Source organism: Gnatocerus cornutus, chromosome 8 (assembly GCF_029298725.1).
Source record: "Gnatocerus cornutus isolate USDA-ARS CGAHR chromosome 8, icGnaCorn1.1, whole genome shotgun sequence".
In the NCBI taxonomy this organism is placed as follows: Eukaryota; Metazoa; Arthropoda; class Insecta; order Coleoptera; family Tenebrionidae; genus Gnatocerus; species Gnatocerus cornutus.
In genome coordinates this window covers 17,381,066-17,402,019 of record NC_142240.1, presented here as the reverse complement: position 1 = coordinate 17,402,019, position 20,954 = coordinate 17,381,066, and the positions used below count along the sequence as shown (strand labels likewise).

The 20,954-nt window shown below is 34.6% G+C and overlaps 2 protein-coding genes and 1 pseudogene across 5 annotated transcripts in view; 2 read left to right on the top strand and 1 right to left on the bottom strand.

The window, feature by feature from the left end:
• rg (A kinase anchor protein rugose) overlaps positions 1–20,954 on the bottom strand; it is a 168,924-nt gene that overhangs the window by 9,247 nt on the left and 138,723 nt on the right. The window lies entirely within an intron of this gene.
• Positions 10,338–11,746, top strand: LOC148170528 (protein mab-21 pseudogene; annotated as a pseudogene).
• Positions 15,450–16,783, top strand: LOC148170527 (protein mab-21). The gene has a single exon (XM_088042991.1). The coding sequence runs from the start codon at positions 15,516–15,518 to the stop codon at positions 16,641–16,643; it is 1,128 nt and encodes a 375-aa protein (XP_087899117.1). The 5' UTR covers positions 15,450–15,515; the 3' UTR covers positions 16,644–16,783.

Here is a 20,954-nt window from a genome sequence, read left to right as displayed (position 1 = left end):
GCATGAGTTTTAAATATTTGAGAATTTACAATGTTTTAATCCGAATTATGCAATTTACAGCTAAAAATTTCAATTTACGATTTTATAATTTGTACTAAAATTTGATAACGTTTATAACACTCTGATTCCGTCTTAAACCTTGGATTCAAAAATCGGAGAATTAGGAATGCAATTCAAAAAAATAGTGTCAAAATTTAAAACCTTTAAAACCTGAGAAATTCAAATCAAACCGGAAGAAATTGAAAATTAAATAAACCTGAAAAAAAAATTAGAAGCATTTTTTAATTTTGTCGAACAATCTAAATGCGCCCTTATCCTCAGGTTATTAGTAAAATTTCATCTTCCTCCCCATCAAAATGCCCTTAAGCCTCTCTTATCTGACAAATGAAGGTGTCAAGTTACACAAAACCCCCTCACATTGTTTATCTGTCCGCACCCGCAACACACAATAGCAACCCGAACAAATCCCTCGTAATCACTTCTCCTCTTCAAAACAACAAAATTACACCCCCTAACAAACAACCCTTGTGAAAATTCTTGTTGGAATTGAACGTCCATCGACCACCACATTAAGAAAAATTACGATATCTAGTCACGCGGTTGCGTTGAATTATTGTGTAAAATCCACCATCTGGACACACCTGAAGGGATTAATACGTACACGTGGAACTTTTCCCTTGTGAGGGTAGAAGATTATTGTAAAATCTGAACTAATGCGCGCCACCCGTTCTGTCATGTGTGAGTGTTGCTTTATCTACTCATTTATCTATTAGATTTGACGTAATTTGTTTCGAGGGGATGCTGCAAGGGTGCATTAGAGAAATTGATTAGACACAGTAGGAAAAAATAGGGCGAAAGACTATAAATTATACATAAAATGTGCAATCAATTTGGAGAAAATGGAAAAAATAGAGACTCCTTTTTGAAAATTTCTCAGGATGTAGATAAACCAAACAGCCACGCACAACTGAGGCAGGTATAATAAATAACCGGACCGTGGTTGTACGTCCGTTTTAATTACGCTCCCGAGATGTCGAGATAGGGAATATCGTATATCAGGGTACAACATGCGGTTTACCTTCATCAATATCTCGCCATTACCTGGAATCGACTTTTTCTGACGACTCCAAAATCGATTTATGTTATTTTTTTGCAAGGGTCACACCAGAGTGCAACTGGTAATGTCTACAAACTGCATTAAGACCAAATAGATTGGATTAAAAGAGGGAGTACGGACGATAAACAAAATTACTGTCAAGTAGAGCGACATTAGGCGCTCTCTAACCTTGTTAGTGGATGTTCACGCTGGAATGACTGTGCTCAATGGTAGTTTTGAGTTTGATGCTGCTGATTCATTACGGCTTAATTGGATTACAATCGATTTCGAAGTGAAACTTAGCAGAATGTTTCGAGAGATGTGAAAAATTCCAGATTCTTCAACGCAGACGTTTTGTCTGCTCTTTGTTTGTTTGAGCGTTCAAATCTTTCACAAGAGTTTTTTCTAATTTTCAAGCAAATTTTACAAGTCGATCAAAAGTCGGTTTAGATTAGAGAATGATAAAATTACAATTTTTTTATATAATTTTGAAATGTACAAAAAAACAAAGGAAAGCAACACAGAGAAAGTATGAAACAATTTTCTATTTGCATTGTGCACTTGAAAATGTCCTTCTATTAACAGTGTTTGATAACTGATAACGAATTCTCAAAAGTCGTTGCAAGTTTATTTCTCGATTCACAAAATTATCTGCAATTCAATTGATACATATTTGTAAATTTTTGATTTATTTAAACTTAAAATTGTTCCAAAAATTCACCATAATCCTTCGCATATGAGGCATCTTCGTTTGGAGACTCGAAATTTTTATTTTTTTGACTTCAAAATTATTAAATATAATAATAATAATTAATAATAATAATAAATAATAAAATAATATAATTCTGTGTCTGCCATGCTATTTCGATCAGTTATCAAAAAAGAAATTTGATTCGAGCAATTAATTCAATATATTTTGAATTTAAGACTGTAGAGAGTCGGAACATGAGCCCTAATTTTGAATAAAACAGAATACAAATCGAGGCCTAAATAACAAAATACGTAATTTAATCTGACAGATTCCAAAAAGTTGGAAATTGAGCCAATATACATATTTTTCCACATTTCAATTGGTTTTAATGGTAATTAATTGACTAATACAACAAATTTTATACAAATTTTAGTCATGATAGTGAAGACGAGAAGTAGCTGAAGTTTGCATTTTAATTTTTTCAAAATTTTCGCCCATACTGTATATCAGTCTATTTTTGAGTTGCCTATGGAATTAAAATCAAACTTTTTTAGTATCTAAGTTATTTCAAATTTTATTTTTTTCTTTAAGTAAAGTAAATAAAATATACTTCGCCTGGCTGGCACCTTACGAACATGTGTCTAACATAAAACATCAAATAATTGACAGATATCAAGACATACGTTCACTGATTCTCAGCCAAATAGATTCGTTAAAAAAAAAATCAATTGCTCGCCCTGCAGCAACTCTACTACGAGTAATTTTTTATCGTTAATTCAACTGATTTTTTCTGCTTATTGTTTAAAATCTTCCAGTAGTTATTGACATGTCTTGACAACAACAATCACTAAATTTTAAATTGTTTATTTGGTCATATTCGTTGTATTTTCCTAAAAATAAGATTAAAATCCGACGATTCTTATTTTGAATGTTGTCGTTCACTGAAAGTTCTTTTTCTTTTGCAACAATTTTCCATTTTTGATTGAAATCTAGGTAAATTTATAGCAAACTCATGAAATTCTGCAAAATTTATCAATATTTTTATAATAAATTAAACTCTGTTTCTATTTGATCCAATTGCTCAAGTTCTGATAAGTAAAATTCGGTAAAACTTCCTTTCCCAACTTTTTCTTCTTGTAAAATAAAAAATGGTTTTTCAATTGAGTTTGTTCACAATACTTTTCATACATTTCATTTCCAAGAATTCCATAAATGTTTTTTTAACTATTAGGTACAATTTTTTTCAAAGTAAGAAATATAAAACAAAAAATTTACGCTTTTCAGAAGTAAAAGTTAGAAACAATTTGAGCACATAAATACTGTACTCTACTGTAAAGTTCCGAGCAAATTACATACAAGGCTTTATCGTCGATTGTAGCGAAAACAATTTTCTTTGAAAAGAATGAGATTTGGCATCTGCAAGTGAAAAAAAAACCTAAATCGTGCATTAAATGGAAGAAACAGCTGTAATATCCACATAAGCTAAAGAATCTCTTCTTTCTGCCAACTTTAGAAGTCTGAAGAAACTTAAACGCATACAGAAAAACCACTGAAGAAACCACATTGCCGTACTTCAATACAAGTACTCAATGCTGCGTTTACCACGATTAATTTAAACAAACCAGTAGTAGATACCTATTAGCAAAGTTCCCTAGTGCTAGTTATCAATAAAATGATGAAATTGTATTTTGACATTAATTTATATATAATTATTTGACATTAACATGCGACCGTTTTATTTTATCATTACGGACGTCGCCCATAAAGAGCCATTTTATGAACGCTAAACGATATCATAAAACATAGATTATTATACAATCGAACATAACATAATTTTCGCGTCAAAGTTAAATTAGTGAAAATCAATTATTCCAACCGCATACAAATAAATCACTAGAAAGTTGTAGTACCCTCTTAACGTCAACTAAACACTAAGCAAATGACTGTATGGTCCGTTTGTTTATTAAAAATCCACCAACATCAACGTCTTCTACAGTGATTTCCTGGCAATAAATAGGAATAGGTTACTTGGCTAGTTGACAATTTGATTACACATAACGACCTCTCAGTCTGTGTCGAGCCTTTGCCCTATCAATTCTGTTATTTACAGAATGTAAAAAGGATCTTTTCCACGAAACCAAAAAATCCCTTTTTAAATACCCCAGCTTTAAATATTTTCAGGCACGATTGCTTCTAAGCACGAATAAATAAAAAGAAATCCGTAATTTAGCTTCCCAAGTGCATAAACTCAAATCCCTCTTCACTTTCTCCATTAAAACAATTTATTTATTATTTTCCTTGCGTGTACACACCATGACATACGTAAACGTTCCTCTCCGTATAAGCAAACATAAAATTTTAATGCATCCATAAACCGAGTCGTCCATTCACTATTAATTATTTTATTATATCTGCACCGTATTTCGCCGATGGTAGTCGTGAAAAAAAATATCATTCGTCCTTTTTCCCATCGTTTTGCTTGAATTTTATTGGACACCCCAGAATTTAAAATTTTTTACGTCCCCATCCATTACAGCCGTCAATTAGCATTCGAAAGATAAAAACGTTTCGTCCCAGATCTCTCTCTACGCATAAACATCCCGACCAATTAAATTTAATTTCATTACATTACGAGACTCGTTTGATATCACTGATGGAATCGTTATTTTTTCTCGTTAGTTTTTTAACGAGCAAATTGCCACAACGATATCTTCTCTGCATGATACGATCCGCGTTATAGGCAGTCGCTTGTAGATACATAAATTATTCAAATCGTGCAGTTTTGCCTACTGTGCAAATAAGAAACACGTTGACGTTTATTTTATTGTCGTTTGACATTCTTTGGGGTGACTCACGTGAAAGCGAGTACTCGCGATGAATTATTTGGGAAGATTAGCAGGACCGTGTGGAGGCGATTAAGGGATGATTGAAACAGGGGGAGGACGAGTGTTTCGGGGCGAGCGCGATATGGCACGGAAGAGTAAATAAACAGAGATTCGGTTTTTCTTCGGTAATTAAAGTTCCTCGCATGTGTGGTCGCGATCTTGGAATTCCGCACACATTTCTACATCTACCTTGGCAAAATTCGACGTCTAGACCTCCCCCAAGAAGACCGTCCGTCAATCAAGAGTAATCCGACACCAGCTGGGCGAAAGATACAGGAAGCGCCACTGTTAATTTGAAACAACGCTTCGTTTTATTTATAGGTACAAGAAGTTTCATGAAACGATAGAGTGATAATCCGGGATTGTTTGGGCCGTGAGCGTCTGGCGCCAGACCCATGATGGAACACGACAAGGGTCACCCATGTCACTATTTATTTCTTTCTCCTTCACTTATAACAGCAATAAAACGGCGTGTTAACTAAAATGATGCTTATCGCAGCTGCAGGTGGCCATTAGAAAAATATTGATAAGGACCCGGTTCCCACAGGAATGGGATAAATGACACTATGTAACAACAAAAATAATTATGTTATTTGTTTCATATTTATCGTTAGAGACAGACGTACTTTTTGACATGTTATCATTGGTTTTGTCGAAATTGTTTTCGCTGCTTTCCTCACTGTGAATTAAAAAGTGGGCATAAGATGTCAATGTAAATTATTTGCGGATCTATTTGGGGTATTCCATACCAAATCGACCGCTTTTTGATTTGGCTGAAAGCTTTCTACTCGCTATAAAAAAAGGTTCTCAGAGTTTTCTCAATTTTTTGTTCCTAACCCAAAAAGTTATAAATTTTTCCGAAAAATGGCTTTATATTTTTAAATAGCTATAATTTTTTCATAAATTAACTTATTGAGACTTTTTTTTCAAAAGATTTGTTTTGAAATGTACTTTTCAGAAAAGAACACAAAAAATGAAGATGATAAATTTAATATAATTTTCGCCTTCTTTGAGAAAAAAACGTAATTTTCTCAAAGTTGAGCATTTTTTATTTTTAATTTGTTCTCCATAAAAAAACCTCAATTAATTCTGCGATCATTCCCACATATCCCAAAGTAAGCCATTTTTTTTTGATATTTTTTTATTTAATTATTTTTTTTTTAAGTTTTACAATAAAATTAAAATTGTTGCAATTAAACAATTTTACAGGATTGTTTACTTAATTTATAGCTTCATTCTACAACTACATATAACAACTAGGTTTCAAATTTAATATATTAATTAGATTGATAAGCTAGGGCACGACAATTACATACTTATCTACAAGACCCACGCGAATATATTTTATCTTATAAGTCTACTGCTCTTTAATGTTGTAAACACAAAATATGTTAAATATTTAAACGCCAGAGAAGAAAGTAATAACTGATTTAATGCATTATTTTTAAAAATCATTGAATGTTAATTACAAAAATCCTAGTCATTATATTTGTAAAATGAAACTATAAATTAAGTATATAACCCTGTAAAATCGTTTAATTGCATTTATTTTATTGTATAAACAAAGCTTTTAGAAAAACATAAAAAGAAACAATTTTAAAAATATTTGTTTAATGAAATAAAAAAAATCGGCTCACTCGCGGATATGTAGCAGAATTAACTGAAGTTCTTTTTAATAAAATAAAATAAAAAATGGCAAACTTAGAGAAAACAGCTTTTCTCAAAAAAAAAGAAAAAAATTAATTGAATTTATCATATTTTTTTTTAAAACAAAAATTCTGAAAAAAAAAATATCCCAATAAATTAATTTTTATATACAAAAGTCATTTTTTGGGCGGAGAACAAAAATTTGAAAAAATTCTAAGAACTGTTTTTCATAGGGTAGAAAAAAATGAAAAACTTTCAGCCAAATCGAAAAACGTCGGGGGTCAAAAGTGGTCGATTTGGTATGGAATACCCCATTTATAAACATAGAGGGGAGTTATATAACAATTAAATAAATAAAATTGAAAATAATTTCCGCGACGAAATTTTGGGAAGTCTATTTCGGCATTAAAATCTCCAAATTGGCTATGTCAAAAGCTCAATTTTTTTGTGGAAAATGCCCTTTTAGTCAATGTTAAGTCAATGACATTTACAAATCAAAGTATCTGGAAAACTTCAAGATCATTTCACTATAGTTATAACTGCAATTTTTGGTTGCTGTTATTTTCCATTTGCTAACAAAAAAGAAAAGAACAAAAATTGTATTTTGAATTTTTAACATAAAACCGCATTTTATTTTCGTAGTTTATTGATTTTTTAACACTTTTATAGTTTATAAATATGATTGTTAATTTTCAAAAGCGAGAAACAAATGAATTTATTATTGTTCTTGGAGACAACTCACACAAATAATATTTATATTCTTTAAAAGAAAGTCAAATTACAACAATATTAACAAAAAAATCAGATAAATATGACTTTTGTAATTTTTTTTTTACACAGTGTAACCATTTCTAATTGAAAGCAGTTGAGTAATTAACACCTGGAGCTCAATGATGTAACTAGACACGAACAAATCGAGCAAAAGAAATTTGAGCTGAGATGTTATCCGACTTTGACATGCTTTGTATGAATATTGGAAAGCGAAATCTGATCTTGTTTGCGATAGAGATTATGATGGCAATAATGTAAGAAAACAGGCGTTAATAAATGGCCGAAACCCTTCCAGGTGGTGTCATATGACACGTGAAAAATTTTTACTTGCGACCATAAAGAGACGTGTTTATGTAAGAATACGTTCCCTCTGATCCTGTTTGAAAAAAATGTCAATGGCCCTTAATCCTGTGATCATGAAGCAAACAAGAAAAGAGCAACAATGGCACCAACATGATATACCTCAAGTACTCGAACAATAGCCACAAACATGTTCGTATCGGCCTAAAAGGAAACAAAGCCGCTCCCAGCAGGAGGGTATCGAAGAGTGCACGCGGCACACGAGCAAAAGAGGCAGGATTACCGACGTTCTTTGTCGCCATCAAACCGTTGTTGAGTGTAGTTATTGGCATCGTCCGTCTCTTCGTGATGTCTTCATCTCCGTACGCCCCATTTGCCCCCTTTAATGAAGACACTTAAAAACTTCTCCGGAATGCACTCACGAGTGTGGAAAATGTCCTTCTGGTTCTTTTTGCACGACTAATTACCCCACAGTGTTAATGGAGCGATCCTTTATCTAATATTAGAATAATTCATTAAGAAAATCGACGCTTTCACATGTCGGCCGACAAGTGTTCTCATCTCGCAGTCTAAAAGCGTTCCATAAATTAAAAGGCGTGTTCACACTCACTCTCGTCAAGCAAAAAAGCCTCAAACGATTCGGTTACAACTATTAGCTCAAGTTTTTGTCATTTCTCTTCGGACAACATCATCAACGACAGATGGGAGGCAACCACACACACGGAACACATAAATCTGGACTAATAGCAGAAATAGGAAGTTATCCAGTCGATAAGTTATGTACTGCGCTAATTTAATGATGGATTCGGAGGATGGCGCCTTGGATACTCGTAAAAACGGGATAAGTCGAAAACGGTGTCGAGGCATAAGTGGTCTGGATGTTGTCGGGGACTAATGGGGACTTCCGTTCCGACGCAGATGAAAAGTCATAACATCGCAACATGATCTTCTGGAGGACAGAAAAACTTCGACAAGAACGAGAATTGCAGCGGCATGTTGCTTGAAGATGCAAATTTTTTCAAAGATTTGTTCTTGTCCGCAAAGTTACAACAGCAATGAAGTGGAGAAGGTTGTAATCTCTTCATTAATTGTGCCAAATTACAACCAATTTACCAAAAATTTTTCTAGTTCGGTAAAACAGACATTTTCATGTTTTGACGTTAACTCTTGTAACTTCAGGAGTTTTAACGATTTAGCTATGAAGTTTGACCAGATTATAACCCTTGGTCCATTCTCTTAGCAAAATTTCAAAATATCCGAGCCAAAAAAAAATTTTTTTTCTAATAAATTGTTTTAAAATTTGAAAATTAAAAATTTCACGATTCTATCTTCTATCTTGGAGAAGTTATGATAGAAGTTAAAAAAGTTAATATTGCATTCGCTTTTAACTATGCCTAAATATAAAATTTTAAATTAGAAGAGACACATTTTAAAATTTCTAACTTCAGGCAGATCAACATTTTTCAGATTTTTAATTTAATTTTTCCACCTCCAAGTTATTACATTTTATTGACTCTTATTTATGGAGGCAAAAGCACAAAATTTGTAAAATTTCAGAACAAAAAAGAATAAAAAAAAATTAAAGCGATTCTAAAAATAATTTTGGAAGTCAAAATTTTCAGGTTTTCATTTAAATTCTTGTAACTCCAGAAACTTAAACACAACCGCAGAAGTTTGATCAATAACTTGATTCATTCTACCATTTCTACATTCTACATTCTATCATTTATTAACCACGTAAAATTTCGTTTGCTCTCAAAATAATTTTTTCTTTAAATTTTTCTCTTTTGCTCTACAATTTTGTAATTTTACACAATTAATGGGCGGATCTAAATTAGTAATCTTCCCGAATTTAGTTCGAATAGAATAGGATCAAAATTACGAGAATTACAAATTTGACTAGAAAGAGTTGAGATTTTCGTTCGACCTAAAAATAAAAATTTCTAAATTTTTTCTTCTTTGCTCTATAATTTGGAATTCGACACAATTAATAAATGGTTCTAAAATAGCAATCCTTTTAAATTTTGTTTGAATAGGATCAAAATCACGAGAATTACAAATTTAACTTCAATATGTCGGAATTTTCGTTCGCTTTCAAAATAAAAATTTCTAAAATTTATCTCTTTTGCTCTACAATTTTGTAATTTCACAAAATTAATGGACGGATATAAAATAGTAATCTTCCCGAATTTAGTTTGAATAGGATCAAAATTACGAGAATTACAAATTTAACTAGAAAGAGTCGAGATTTTCGTACGCTCTAAAAATAAAAATTTCTAAATTTTTTCTTCTTTGCTCTATAATTTTGTAATTTGACACAATTAATTAGTGGGTCTGAAATAACAATTCTTTTAAATTCAGTTCGAATAGGATCAATTACAAATTTAACTACAAAATGTCGAGATTTTCGTTCGCCGTAAAAACAAAATTTGAGAAATAAGTTTTTTTGAGTCGAACTAGATATTTGTAGAATTCGATTTTAACCTTGTACCTCTAAAAATTTTTGTGATATTGCAATTTTAGAATCAGAAGACTAATTTTAGAAGTTTGGAGGCCTGACAAATTTCGCATTTTTAATTCAATGGAATTGAGAGTTTAACAAAAGCCCATTTTCATTACTAAAAGTAATGAATTTTCCTCATTTTTGTGGAAGCTATGAATTAATTTTCCGCCCATTGCTTGCCACAATCACGAACACCTAAACGTCACCAAATTTTATCTATCCATTTCCAGCCAGAATCAAATCGCACCCCTTGCATAAATCACCCTAATATCTCCATAAATCCCCAAATCCACCCTGTGCCTCTGAAAATTCCGGCTTTGCAAATGGGCGTTCCACCGGGTCGATACCATTTCGGCGTTCCGCGCAGGCTTCGATTGGTGTCCCTCGTGAATGAAGGCGTGTCTTTTGGCTCCGCCTCTTTTGGCGTCCACCTCCTCCATTTCCCACCTGTATTTCGTTCAGTCCACGACCGACGGCACGCACAGCATCATGTTAGTGCCGCCGGACATGTTAGCAGCCCAATCAAAGATGCTTTATCAGATAAATAAATATTACGGAGAACGAGTACAAACTAGAATGGGTACAATCGCGAAAACGATTCGAGAAGTGTGTAAAGTGGTGCAAGACGTGTTGAAGGAAGTTGAGGTGCAAGAGCCGCGTTTTATTTCGTCTTTGACGGAGTGCAACGGGCGGTACGAGGGGTTGGAGGTGGTTTCCCCTAATGAGTTTGAGGTGGTGTTGTATTTGAACCAAATGGGGGTGTTTAATTTCGTCGACGATGGGACTCTGCCTGGGTGTGCCGTGTTGAAACTAAGCGACGGAAGGAAAAGATCCATGAGTCTCTGGGTTGAATTCATAACCGCCTCTGGATATCTCAGCGCGAGGAAAATCCGCTCCAGGTTCCAAACTCTGGTGGCCCAAGCCTGTGATAAGTGCTCATATAGAGACTCTGTGAAGATGATCGCGGACACCACCGAAGTGAAACTTCGAATTCGCGAGCGCTTCATTGTTCAAATCACTCCAGCTTTCAAGTGTTCTGGAGTTTGGCCACGATCAGCGGCACATTGGCCAATTCCCCACATCCCATGGCCGCACCCTAACCTCGTCGCCGAAGTTAAAACCGAAGGCTTCGACCTCCTTTCCAAAGAAAGCGTCGCCATCCAAGGAAAACAATCAGCGATGGAAGGCGACGCTTGGGTGCTATCATTCCTCGAAGCCGAAAACCGCCTTCTGCAAGGGGGCTGCCGGAGGCGATGTCTCAGCATTTTGAAAACTTTGAGAGACAGACACTTGGATCTTCCGGGGAATCCGGTCTCCAGTTACCACCTTAAAACTCTTCTTTTGTATGAATGCGAAAAACACCCGCGAGAGAGCGAATGGGACGAAGCCTGCATAGGCGACAGGATCAACGGGATTTTCCTGCAACTCATCTCCTGCTTGCAGTGCAGAAGGTGCCCACATTATTTCCTGCCTAATTTAGACTTGTTCAAAGGGAAATCACCGAGTGCATTGGAAAACGCCGCGAAACAAGTCTGGAGGTTGACCAGAGAAATGTTGACAAACACTCGGTGTTTGGAAAAACTATAAGTTCCTTGAGACACCCTGTATACGTACTCGAACAAGTATAGGCGATCATTTCGAAACCCGTCGTTGTGCCATACTTGTATATTTGTCGTCTAATTTGGTAAAACGCTTTAATTAGGTATTTTGTTTCGTACCTTTGTTGTAAATATTTCTTTGTAAACAAAAAGACTGTTATTTTGTTGCATGTGAAATTTTTATCTGTTTTGTATTATACTGAAAAAATTAATTTATTAAACTATTAAACTCGGCTTTTTTATTTGGTTCGAAAACCTTGGAATTTTTTTTATTTGATGGCGCAATGAATTTTATTTCCACCGGGGACTGATATAAATAATCCTAGCAGGACTATAAATATCAACATTCAAATTTAATTTTCCGCCCTGTATACACAGTCTTGACCACCACGTCTTTGTTTATTTCCCTCCTGAGTCGAGTGCTATTGAAAATTATTTATTAAACAATTAATTTCACTTCGTTACCACTTTACGACACTTTTTTCCTCTAACAATACCGCCTCGGAAAAATACCTTTCCAGCAACGGAAAATTATAAATTAGAAGTGACGTGAATTATTGTCGGAGCGCATGAAAAGGATTAATTATAAACGAACAGAAATAAATTAATAAAACATGTAGCCCCTCCTTTCGTCGACCTTAAGCGTAATGCAACGATTAATCGGCACATTACAGAGAGTTTATAAATTAGGATGACTTATTGTCCTTTTATTTACATGAAAACGGATCCTAGAAAACGCATATTTCTTCATTAACGAACAGTAACGAACTATAAAAAATTGTTGTCATGCCGATGCAGGTATCAAGGACTTCGTTGCAAAACAGTTCGATTTATTTGACCCGTTCATTAACGGCTAATTGTAGCTTCGTGTCTGCAGGAAAAAAAATGGATAAATTAGAGTTAAGTAAATGCGTATTAAAGGAAGAGATATGTCGCTGTCAGCCATAGATCATAGGGGCGAGCATTTTTGTATAATTGGCACTTTTCATTCTAGAAAAAACTCGACACGTTGTATTGTCTGAAACCCTGCTGGTTTAATTGCACGATTAATGTTATAATAGAGATATAGGTACAGTTGCGAAATGCAACAATCATGAAATGCCAACCGCAAAAAATTCAACAGTTATTCAATTATGGATTTTATTACCACGTTATGATTAAATATAAAATGTCTAACATATTAATTAATTATTTATAACGTCTGGGTTGGTTTCGATTGATATTTATTGATTTTACCTCAAAGTTGAATTTATTATGACTTATAAAATTTTGATATTAAGTTATTAAATTTAATGAAGCAAATCCTTATCGCTAAACGTCTATAATTGCATGTTGTAAACTAATGAAAGAGAAACCGCCGCGAGCGAGCCAATTTAAAATTAAGATGCTTTGATGTAATTAACTTGGGAATTACGGAAAATTAGAACACGATTTCTGACAGATTTCGGACGATTGCCAAACTGTAGGCTAACGAGCCATGATGAAGAAGTGACCTTCGTTCGAATTACCAAGTAAAATCAAACGGAAATTCTTGTGTTGGGTAAAACAGATCGCGTTAATATCTGTCTCATTTAAATTTGGAATCTGACTTCATAAATATACGATCGTGGATACGAGATGAGAAGGTACTGGTTAATTCAAAGGTACTGAATTATGACTGGAAAGTGATGATAATGTAGAAAACGTGAAGTTATAATAGGTGTACTTAGACAATGTAAATGTTTGAGACAATGCGAGATATGCATACAAAAGATTGTATTACAGGGAGGAGTCGTGGAGTTTTGTACAAAAAAATCCAAAGCCTAATATCAATAAAGTTCTGCAAAAGCTTCAAATTAAAACCATCAAAATTGATAGTTATTCGTACAATTACTAAGTACATATTTCGATTACTAAAATTACTTAGAAGTTTGTAAGATCATGTAAGTTCAGTTATGGCAATTTTTTTTAATTTGATGTTAGAGAAAAGTTCTTTTTACCAAATTGCTAGTTCCTTCTAAAAATTTAATAGAAAGGCAATTATTTAGACGCCTTGTAAATCATTGTCTTTATGAAATGAAAGAATGACAGCGCAGCTTTTGGAATTTAAAGCTTGGGCTTCGCTTTGAGGCCTCAGAAAATAGAGATGTCTTACAAATTCTAGTATTCAAATTCAAATCTAGTAAAGTAACATTTCAGGTCAATTTCTTGTAAGTAGACATTTAAATTTCCCCTCTAGTTATCCATGACTTTCTCGTTACGTAATTTTGAATGTCGCCAGTGAAGGCCTTAACTGTCAAAATCGAGTTGCAGTTTTGCACGTTTTCCTGGATTTTCCCCCCGAAATTTTTCCTATTTTGGATTTTAAAATTCTGTACTTTAAAAAGCGAAGCAATATTCCGCAATTTCGGGCTTTCAAATTTGTTTTCTTAAATTCTTATTAAATTCTAGACTTCCACATAGACAATTTTGAAAATTTTGTTGTACTTAAACTAAAAAGAAAAAGATGACAATGACTTTGAAACTTTAGAGAATCTCAAAAATTGTACCGTCTGCTTAGTTCTTAATGACTCTTTTTGTATTTTGAATTTTTTGTTGTTGCCGTAAGTATCTTTTTTTTCCAGAAATAGAATATGCTTATTAATTCTAAAATAATAACATAAAATTATCCGAAGACATCATTTTGTGTTATTCTATTGATAAAATTGAAAGCTCATTTTCGACAAAAAGAGACTTTAATGAGCCATATTTGTACCTAAATATTCAGATGCTCTCATTTCGTAAAATTTGTTGAGAGTTTTGCAACTCAATTCTCAGACTTTTAAATAAAATTGTAAAACTTTTCAGACTTAAAATGATTGTTTCATTTTGTCATTTTGTCATTGTCCCTACAACGCTCGCATTTTCTTTTAATAAGAAATTTTCCATCAAAATCTCAGATTTTGCAGTGGTTGCGTTTTCCCCGTTTCCCCCTTTGATTTTCTAATAGATATTTCACCGACTTTTACCAATTTTAGCAATAATTGAAGCAAATTTATTTGAACACCCGCTATGATGTTTAATAACATCTCGAGTTTTATCCGTATCTAAAAATGTAAGTATTCAAAACACGAAAGTCAAAAAAAATGTAATAAAAAAAATTAATGACGACAACGCCTACACCAAATTCTTGTAATTTTCCCATAAATTTAGATGAATTATGTCCTATAAATCGGCAATTTGGTCCTTAAGAGTAATTAAAAATAAAAAAAAAAGTTTTTTGTGTGCGAAACTAACAGAAAAACGCGATCTTTAGGACAAAAAAACAGTAACACTTTCTTCGTCTTCACGTGTTTAAAATCGTCTCAACATTCACGGTCATGGTTACGCACCTAATGCACTGGGAAAAGTTATTTTTATCTAAGCTGTTTTAAATTTATTTCAAATGTTAAATTCTTTAATCACACGAAAGCCCCGATTTGCCACTTTATATTTTAGTAAATTTAGCCTTCGAAGCAACACTGGAGGTAGAAATTTTAACTATGGAAGCCTGTTATTAGGTAACTTGAACTTAAATATAGCGGTTACGATACCACAACCATTTAAAACCATTACTTTCAAACAGTATCAATAAACATAATAGCATATGATTGTAAAATAACGACGAATTTTATCAACGAATCCATAATTTCTCTCTTTCCTCGCTCGCCGCATCAAATACAAACTTCCTCCGCCTCCTCCCCCTCAACATGAAATGATTTACGCCCCCATACTCGGCCATTTATCCGTTGTCAACACAAAACTACAACACCGCGGACAAAGCAACATTTAATCGAATCGACTCATAAAACACAACCGAAAATAATCAGAAGTCGCCACGAAAAGCTTCCAAGAGATTGGTCGTTTGCTTGGGGCGGAGTTTGTGTTTGAAGGCGCCGCCTCCACTGAGAGAGGGGTGTGGTTCTCTTACCTGTACCGGCGCGGTTGTGTCGTCAGTGTCTAACCGTTCTTCTACCGTGATCCATCATAATCCAACGAAAAGAAAACAATTTGATAAGAATACCGAATGAAAGTGTGCGGCGACATCGAGCAGAAGATGTTGGTGCCGCCGGATATGCTGGCGGCACAGTCCAAGATGGTCTATCAACTGAACAAGTACTACACGGAGAAGGTGCAGGCGAGGAAACTCCAAGTCAGTAAAACAATACAAGAAGTCTGCAGGGTGGTGCAGGATGTGCTCAAAGAGGTGGAGGTGCAAGAGCCAAGGTTCATCTCCTCGTTAACGGATTATAACGGACGCTATGACGGCTTGGAGGTCATCTCCCCTGTGGAGTTCGAAGTGGTCATCTACCTCAACCAGATGGGGGTCCTCAACTTCGTCGATGACGGCACTCTCCCCGGCTGCGCCGTCTTGAAACTTAGCGACGGAAGAAAACGATCCATGAGCTTGTGGGTTGAATTCATAACAGCTTCTGGATATCTTAGCGCGAGGAAAATGCGCTCCAGGTTCCAAACTTTGGTGGCCCAAGCCTGTGATAAGTGCTCATACAGAGACTCTGTGAAGATGATCGCCGACACCACGGAAGTGAAACTGCGAATTCGCGAGCGCTTTATTGTTCAAATCACCCCAGCTTTCAAGTGCGCAGGGTTGTGGCCGCGTTCAGCCGCTCATTGGCCTCTTCCCCAAATCCCCTGGCCGCACCCAAACCACGTCGTCGAAGTAAAAACCGAAGGCTTCGACCTCCTCTCCAAAGAGTGCATCGCGTTACAAGGAAAACAATCAGCTATGGAAGGCGACGCATGGGTCCTCTCGTTCATAGAGGCCGAAAACCGACTCCTGCAAGGAGGCTGCAGGAAGCGCTGTCTCAGTATTTTGAAAACTTTGAGGGACAGACACTTGGATCTTCCGGGGAATCCGGTCACGAGCTACCATATGAAGACACTGCTGTTGTACGAGTGCGAAAAACATCCACGCGAGAGCGAATGGGACGAAGCCTGCATCGCCGACAGGATCAACGGGATTTTCCTGCAGCTCATCTCCTGCTTGCAGTGCAAAAGGTGCCCGCATTATTTTCTCCCGAATTTGGATCTTTTCAAAGGAAAGTCACCGAGTGCCCTGGAAAACGCGGCGAAACAGGTTTGGAGACTCACGAGAGAGATGTTGACGAACACTCGGTGCTTCGAAAAGTTGTAGTGCTTTGGACGACGGCGACAGCCGACATTTCAAACTGTGATTTAACGCTTAAGAGAACAAATATGAGCAGGACGCCTGTAACATTGTTAAGTACCTATGGTATGTTTTGTACATTCAATTTAATAAAAAAAATTCATAAACACGCTTGTTTGATAAAGTATAGTACGCAACTCGTCAAACTGATACGAATTAGTAATTAGGCGGCGATCGTAAAATTAGAGAAGTAAACATCGCTTTTTATTCCCAAAATCGTGCATCCTATTAAGTTTTATTGTCGAAACAAACACGGAAAATTAATAGCCCACTTCTAGCGTATATTTTTCCCGCAGCTTCTCTCGGAAATAAAACAAGTAATATTAATGAACGCCATTAATTGAGCAATCATAATATTTATCAAAGATTTTAATAAATCTCGCATGTTCAGCTGGAAATGACCATCAACTAACACTAATTTCTCCTTTTACGAGTTTCTGCGTTTACGACTGAAATTTATTAAACGCGATTTTAAACAAATAGAGGAAATTAAATAATCAAAAATGTGATCCGAGGAAAACCACTGAAAAATCTGACAGTTCCGAAATAGAGTTTCGTTATGAATTGGAAGCTCGCGTGTTTGTTCTGCTACGGCCATCACGAAGAAAGTTGTATGGAGAAAAAAATTCACGGTGACAACATGATTATTTATATTTGCGTGATGTCTCTATTTGTACTATTCGTAGAATGACGTAATGAGAGTAGGTGGACGATTTTATTAAAAAATTGATAATTAATTCAGATCTGAGTTTATGGGAAAAAATAATTTCATTTAGATTTATAGACGACGAATTAATAAAATGCAATTAAAATTACCTTTAGATATAAAAACGCGTTCTTAATTAGGAATATTTAAAATTTATGGTCGTGTCCTGTTGCACCATAGAAATTGTGGCGTGTTAAAGAGAAAAATTTCTTTTCGAATTAGTACAGATACTGTGCCTACAGCATATCTAAATATGTATTTATGTAGGCGGAAGTATATATTTCGTGTAGGTAATTAAAATTAAGTGGACATGTATAGACAAAGTCTAATTAAGACAAACTGCATTTTGTTTTTTAATTGGTGATTGTTAAATTGAAAAGGATAAATGTAAGTTTTCATATTCGCACTATAAATAGTTCGTTTATATCGAATTCTGATAAAATAATAATGAATATCTACCCACTATTGAACAGGTGTTCAATAAAAAAATAAAACAGACCATGACCGATTTTCGCCTAATCGTAGGTCGGTTCTTATTTTATAGGAATTTTCGCGACAGCTGACAAAATGGCTATTATTTTATTGGTGGACTCTGCCTACGAGTTGTTTATTTATTGAGGGCAAAAAAGTTTTGTTTTATTGCTAAAGGAACTTTTAAGCGAAATTTACATATATTTTAAGTCTGACAGGCTAATTTATCGTTTTATTAAAAAGCTTGGAAATGCAAACTTGCACTCGAATCTCCAAAAATTAAGACGGCAAACTTTACTTCTTTATAGGAGAATTAATTAAATGCCTCCAATTAAGATTTAAACACTCATTCATAGTTCAAATTTTAGACTTGGAAGTGGACAGCCTAAAAATTTTTCTATTTTCGATTTTTTAATTTTGTAGATACTTTAGGAAGCAGCATTCGCAAATTTGGGACATTTTTTATATCTTTTCTATTTTTTTTTAAATTGTAAGTATTCTTTACTTTTACAATTAAATAAAGTTTTACTTTATCAGATTTGCGCTTTTCAGCTTTTACGCCTTCAATTAAAAAAAAATGGGTTAGTCCAGTGTAGGAAATTTCTAAAATTTGGCACAGTTAAATTAAAAGTTTTGGTAAAAAATGTTGAAAATTTTTGGTTGCTGCCAGTGACAATTTTTTCTAAAATTTTTGTTTACTTCAGGAAAATCTTAAATTTGCACAGTTAATAGGCAAGCTAACGATTGTAAAATTCCCAAATTTAACTCCAATCGCGCTAAAAACACCCAAATTACGAATTTTGGTAAAAACTATTGAAAAATTTTGGTTGCTCCCAGTGGAGAAAATTTCTAAGATTTGTGTTTTCCTCGAAAAAATTTAGAAACTTAGCACACTTAATTAATAAGCAAGCTATAAATTGTAAACTCCACAAATTTTATCGCATTAAAAACACCAAAATTACGAATTTTTGGTTGCTCCGAGTTGAGAAAATTTTTAAAATTTTTGTTTTCCACGAGAAAATTTTAAAACTTAACACAGTTAATAAGCAGGCTAAAACTTGTACACTTCCTAAATTTCATTGCAACTGCGTTAAAAACACCAAAGTTACGAATTTTCGTATAAAATATTGAAAATTTTTGGTTGCTCCCAGTGATCAAATTTTTTAAAATTACTGTTTTTCTTGAGAAAATTTTAAAACTTAGCACACTTAATAAGCAAGTTGTAAGTTGTAAACTCCCCAAATTTCATTGCAATCGCGAATAGATTTTGCTGTAGATTCTCAACTACGTAAATAAAAAATAAAACAAGACTTTAGATTTTCAAAGATAAATTGTAAAGGTAAATTTACTTACATTTAAATTACTTATAACTTAAGCTTTCTCATACTATTTCGATTTGAAGAACTACATTTATTCTCTTTCTTCGGATTCTATTTTCCCATAAGCTAAACTTGCCGCATTCAGAGCTTTACCGTCAGTTTCTCATGCTCTTGAATTCTAGCTCCTGGATTATTGTGTAATTCGGCTTCTCTAAGAGCAAGAACTTATAAAAGATCGCATTTAAATATGTATAAATAAAACAAAATCTAAAATTTGAGGCTTGGTTCAGCTTGGATTTTCAAATGTTCTAAATAATTAAAAAAAATACGTTTATAAAAGCCGAATATTTAAACCACCATAACTCGGTTATTTGTTGCCGTACGGAGATTTTAAGCGCAGTTTTGGATTCTGCGTGAAATTCTGCATAAAATGAGTACCGTTACATTAAGATTTCTTCGCAAATAAACGAGCTATCAACCGAATTAGATTTGAAAAAACGAAGAAAGGTTTCCAAGACTGGATTCTTATGTAAAAATGATTTCTTTTAGAATTTTTAAATTGAGACGTTAGCCGCGCGCAATGACACGGCACATCCCCTTAGAACATCCCATTTTCCGTCGTAATCCATCAAAGTCATTTCCACTGACTATACTAACGCCACCGTGGCTTACATAAGCAACCGTCGTCATCTCCATATACCCCATCTACCACACCGCATGACTCCTCCACGATTATATCCATTAAGCGGATAAAAATCAATGGGCAATAACCGATCGTGCTTCGTGTAAGTATAAAATGTGCGTTGTGTGTGCATGATGCGTTTCGGGCATCATAATTCACTCTGTATGAGCATCCAACTCCTTATTTATACGCGGCGGCTCAACAAAAGAGGTCGCGGGAGGGAATAATTTAATGATGGTGGCTTGAACAAACAAGCCGACCGTGTAAAACATAGCTTCGAGAATCAATCAGCAATAACTCGATACAAGAGAACGAGAGGTAGACACGCAGATGCTCGCTATATAGATTAGATTCAAAGGAAAAATATCCTTAGAGATGATAGAAAGGAAATTCGCGAGTGGTCGAGAAAACAGCTGGTGGAGGTATTATGGCCCCAGGTTCCGACCGAAATAATTAATGCATGTTGGAGTCATTACTGTATTTAATCTTTAATTATTATCATTATGGAAGCGGAGGGCGTTCCAACCCTCGTGGAATCTTTTCAACGTCTGGTTGGATGGTTGGAGGAGGTAATTATTTGGCATTTGGTTATCGTTGATCCTCATTGATGTTAATAAAACAAACAAGGGGTCGCCGATTTGACAGGAAGCGGAGCGGCGGCTAATTTGTGGAAAGACACACGAAGACAGCCCCAAATAAGAAGAAAAAATTACATGAAAAATTATTGTAGACAATCTCCAAGTCACAACGTAATTTTTTAAACAGCGAAGGGCATTTTTCGATAAAAAAATTCCTACAAATTGCGCATTTTCACACATAAATACACGATAAAATAAGTGGAAGAATTTTTAAAATGTTATTTAAGACCGTCGTTGGTATTTTAAGGTGCAGAGGCCAGGAATTTTTGCGAATGTTATCTGCACGCAAGTTGCAATGTGTAATAAAATTCTAAATACGCGTATACAGAAAAACTCATTTCTCTGGAAAACTAGAGAGTGCAATATACTGGTCGTTGCTTAAAAAGAATTTCTGGAAGATTGTAGAGGCGATAACCAGCTGCTGAAGAGGCACGGAAATCTGATACGGCTGCTGATAGAAGA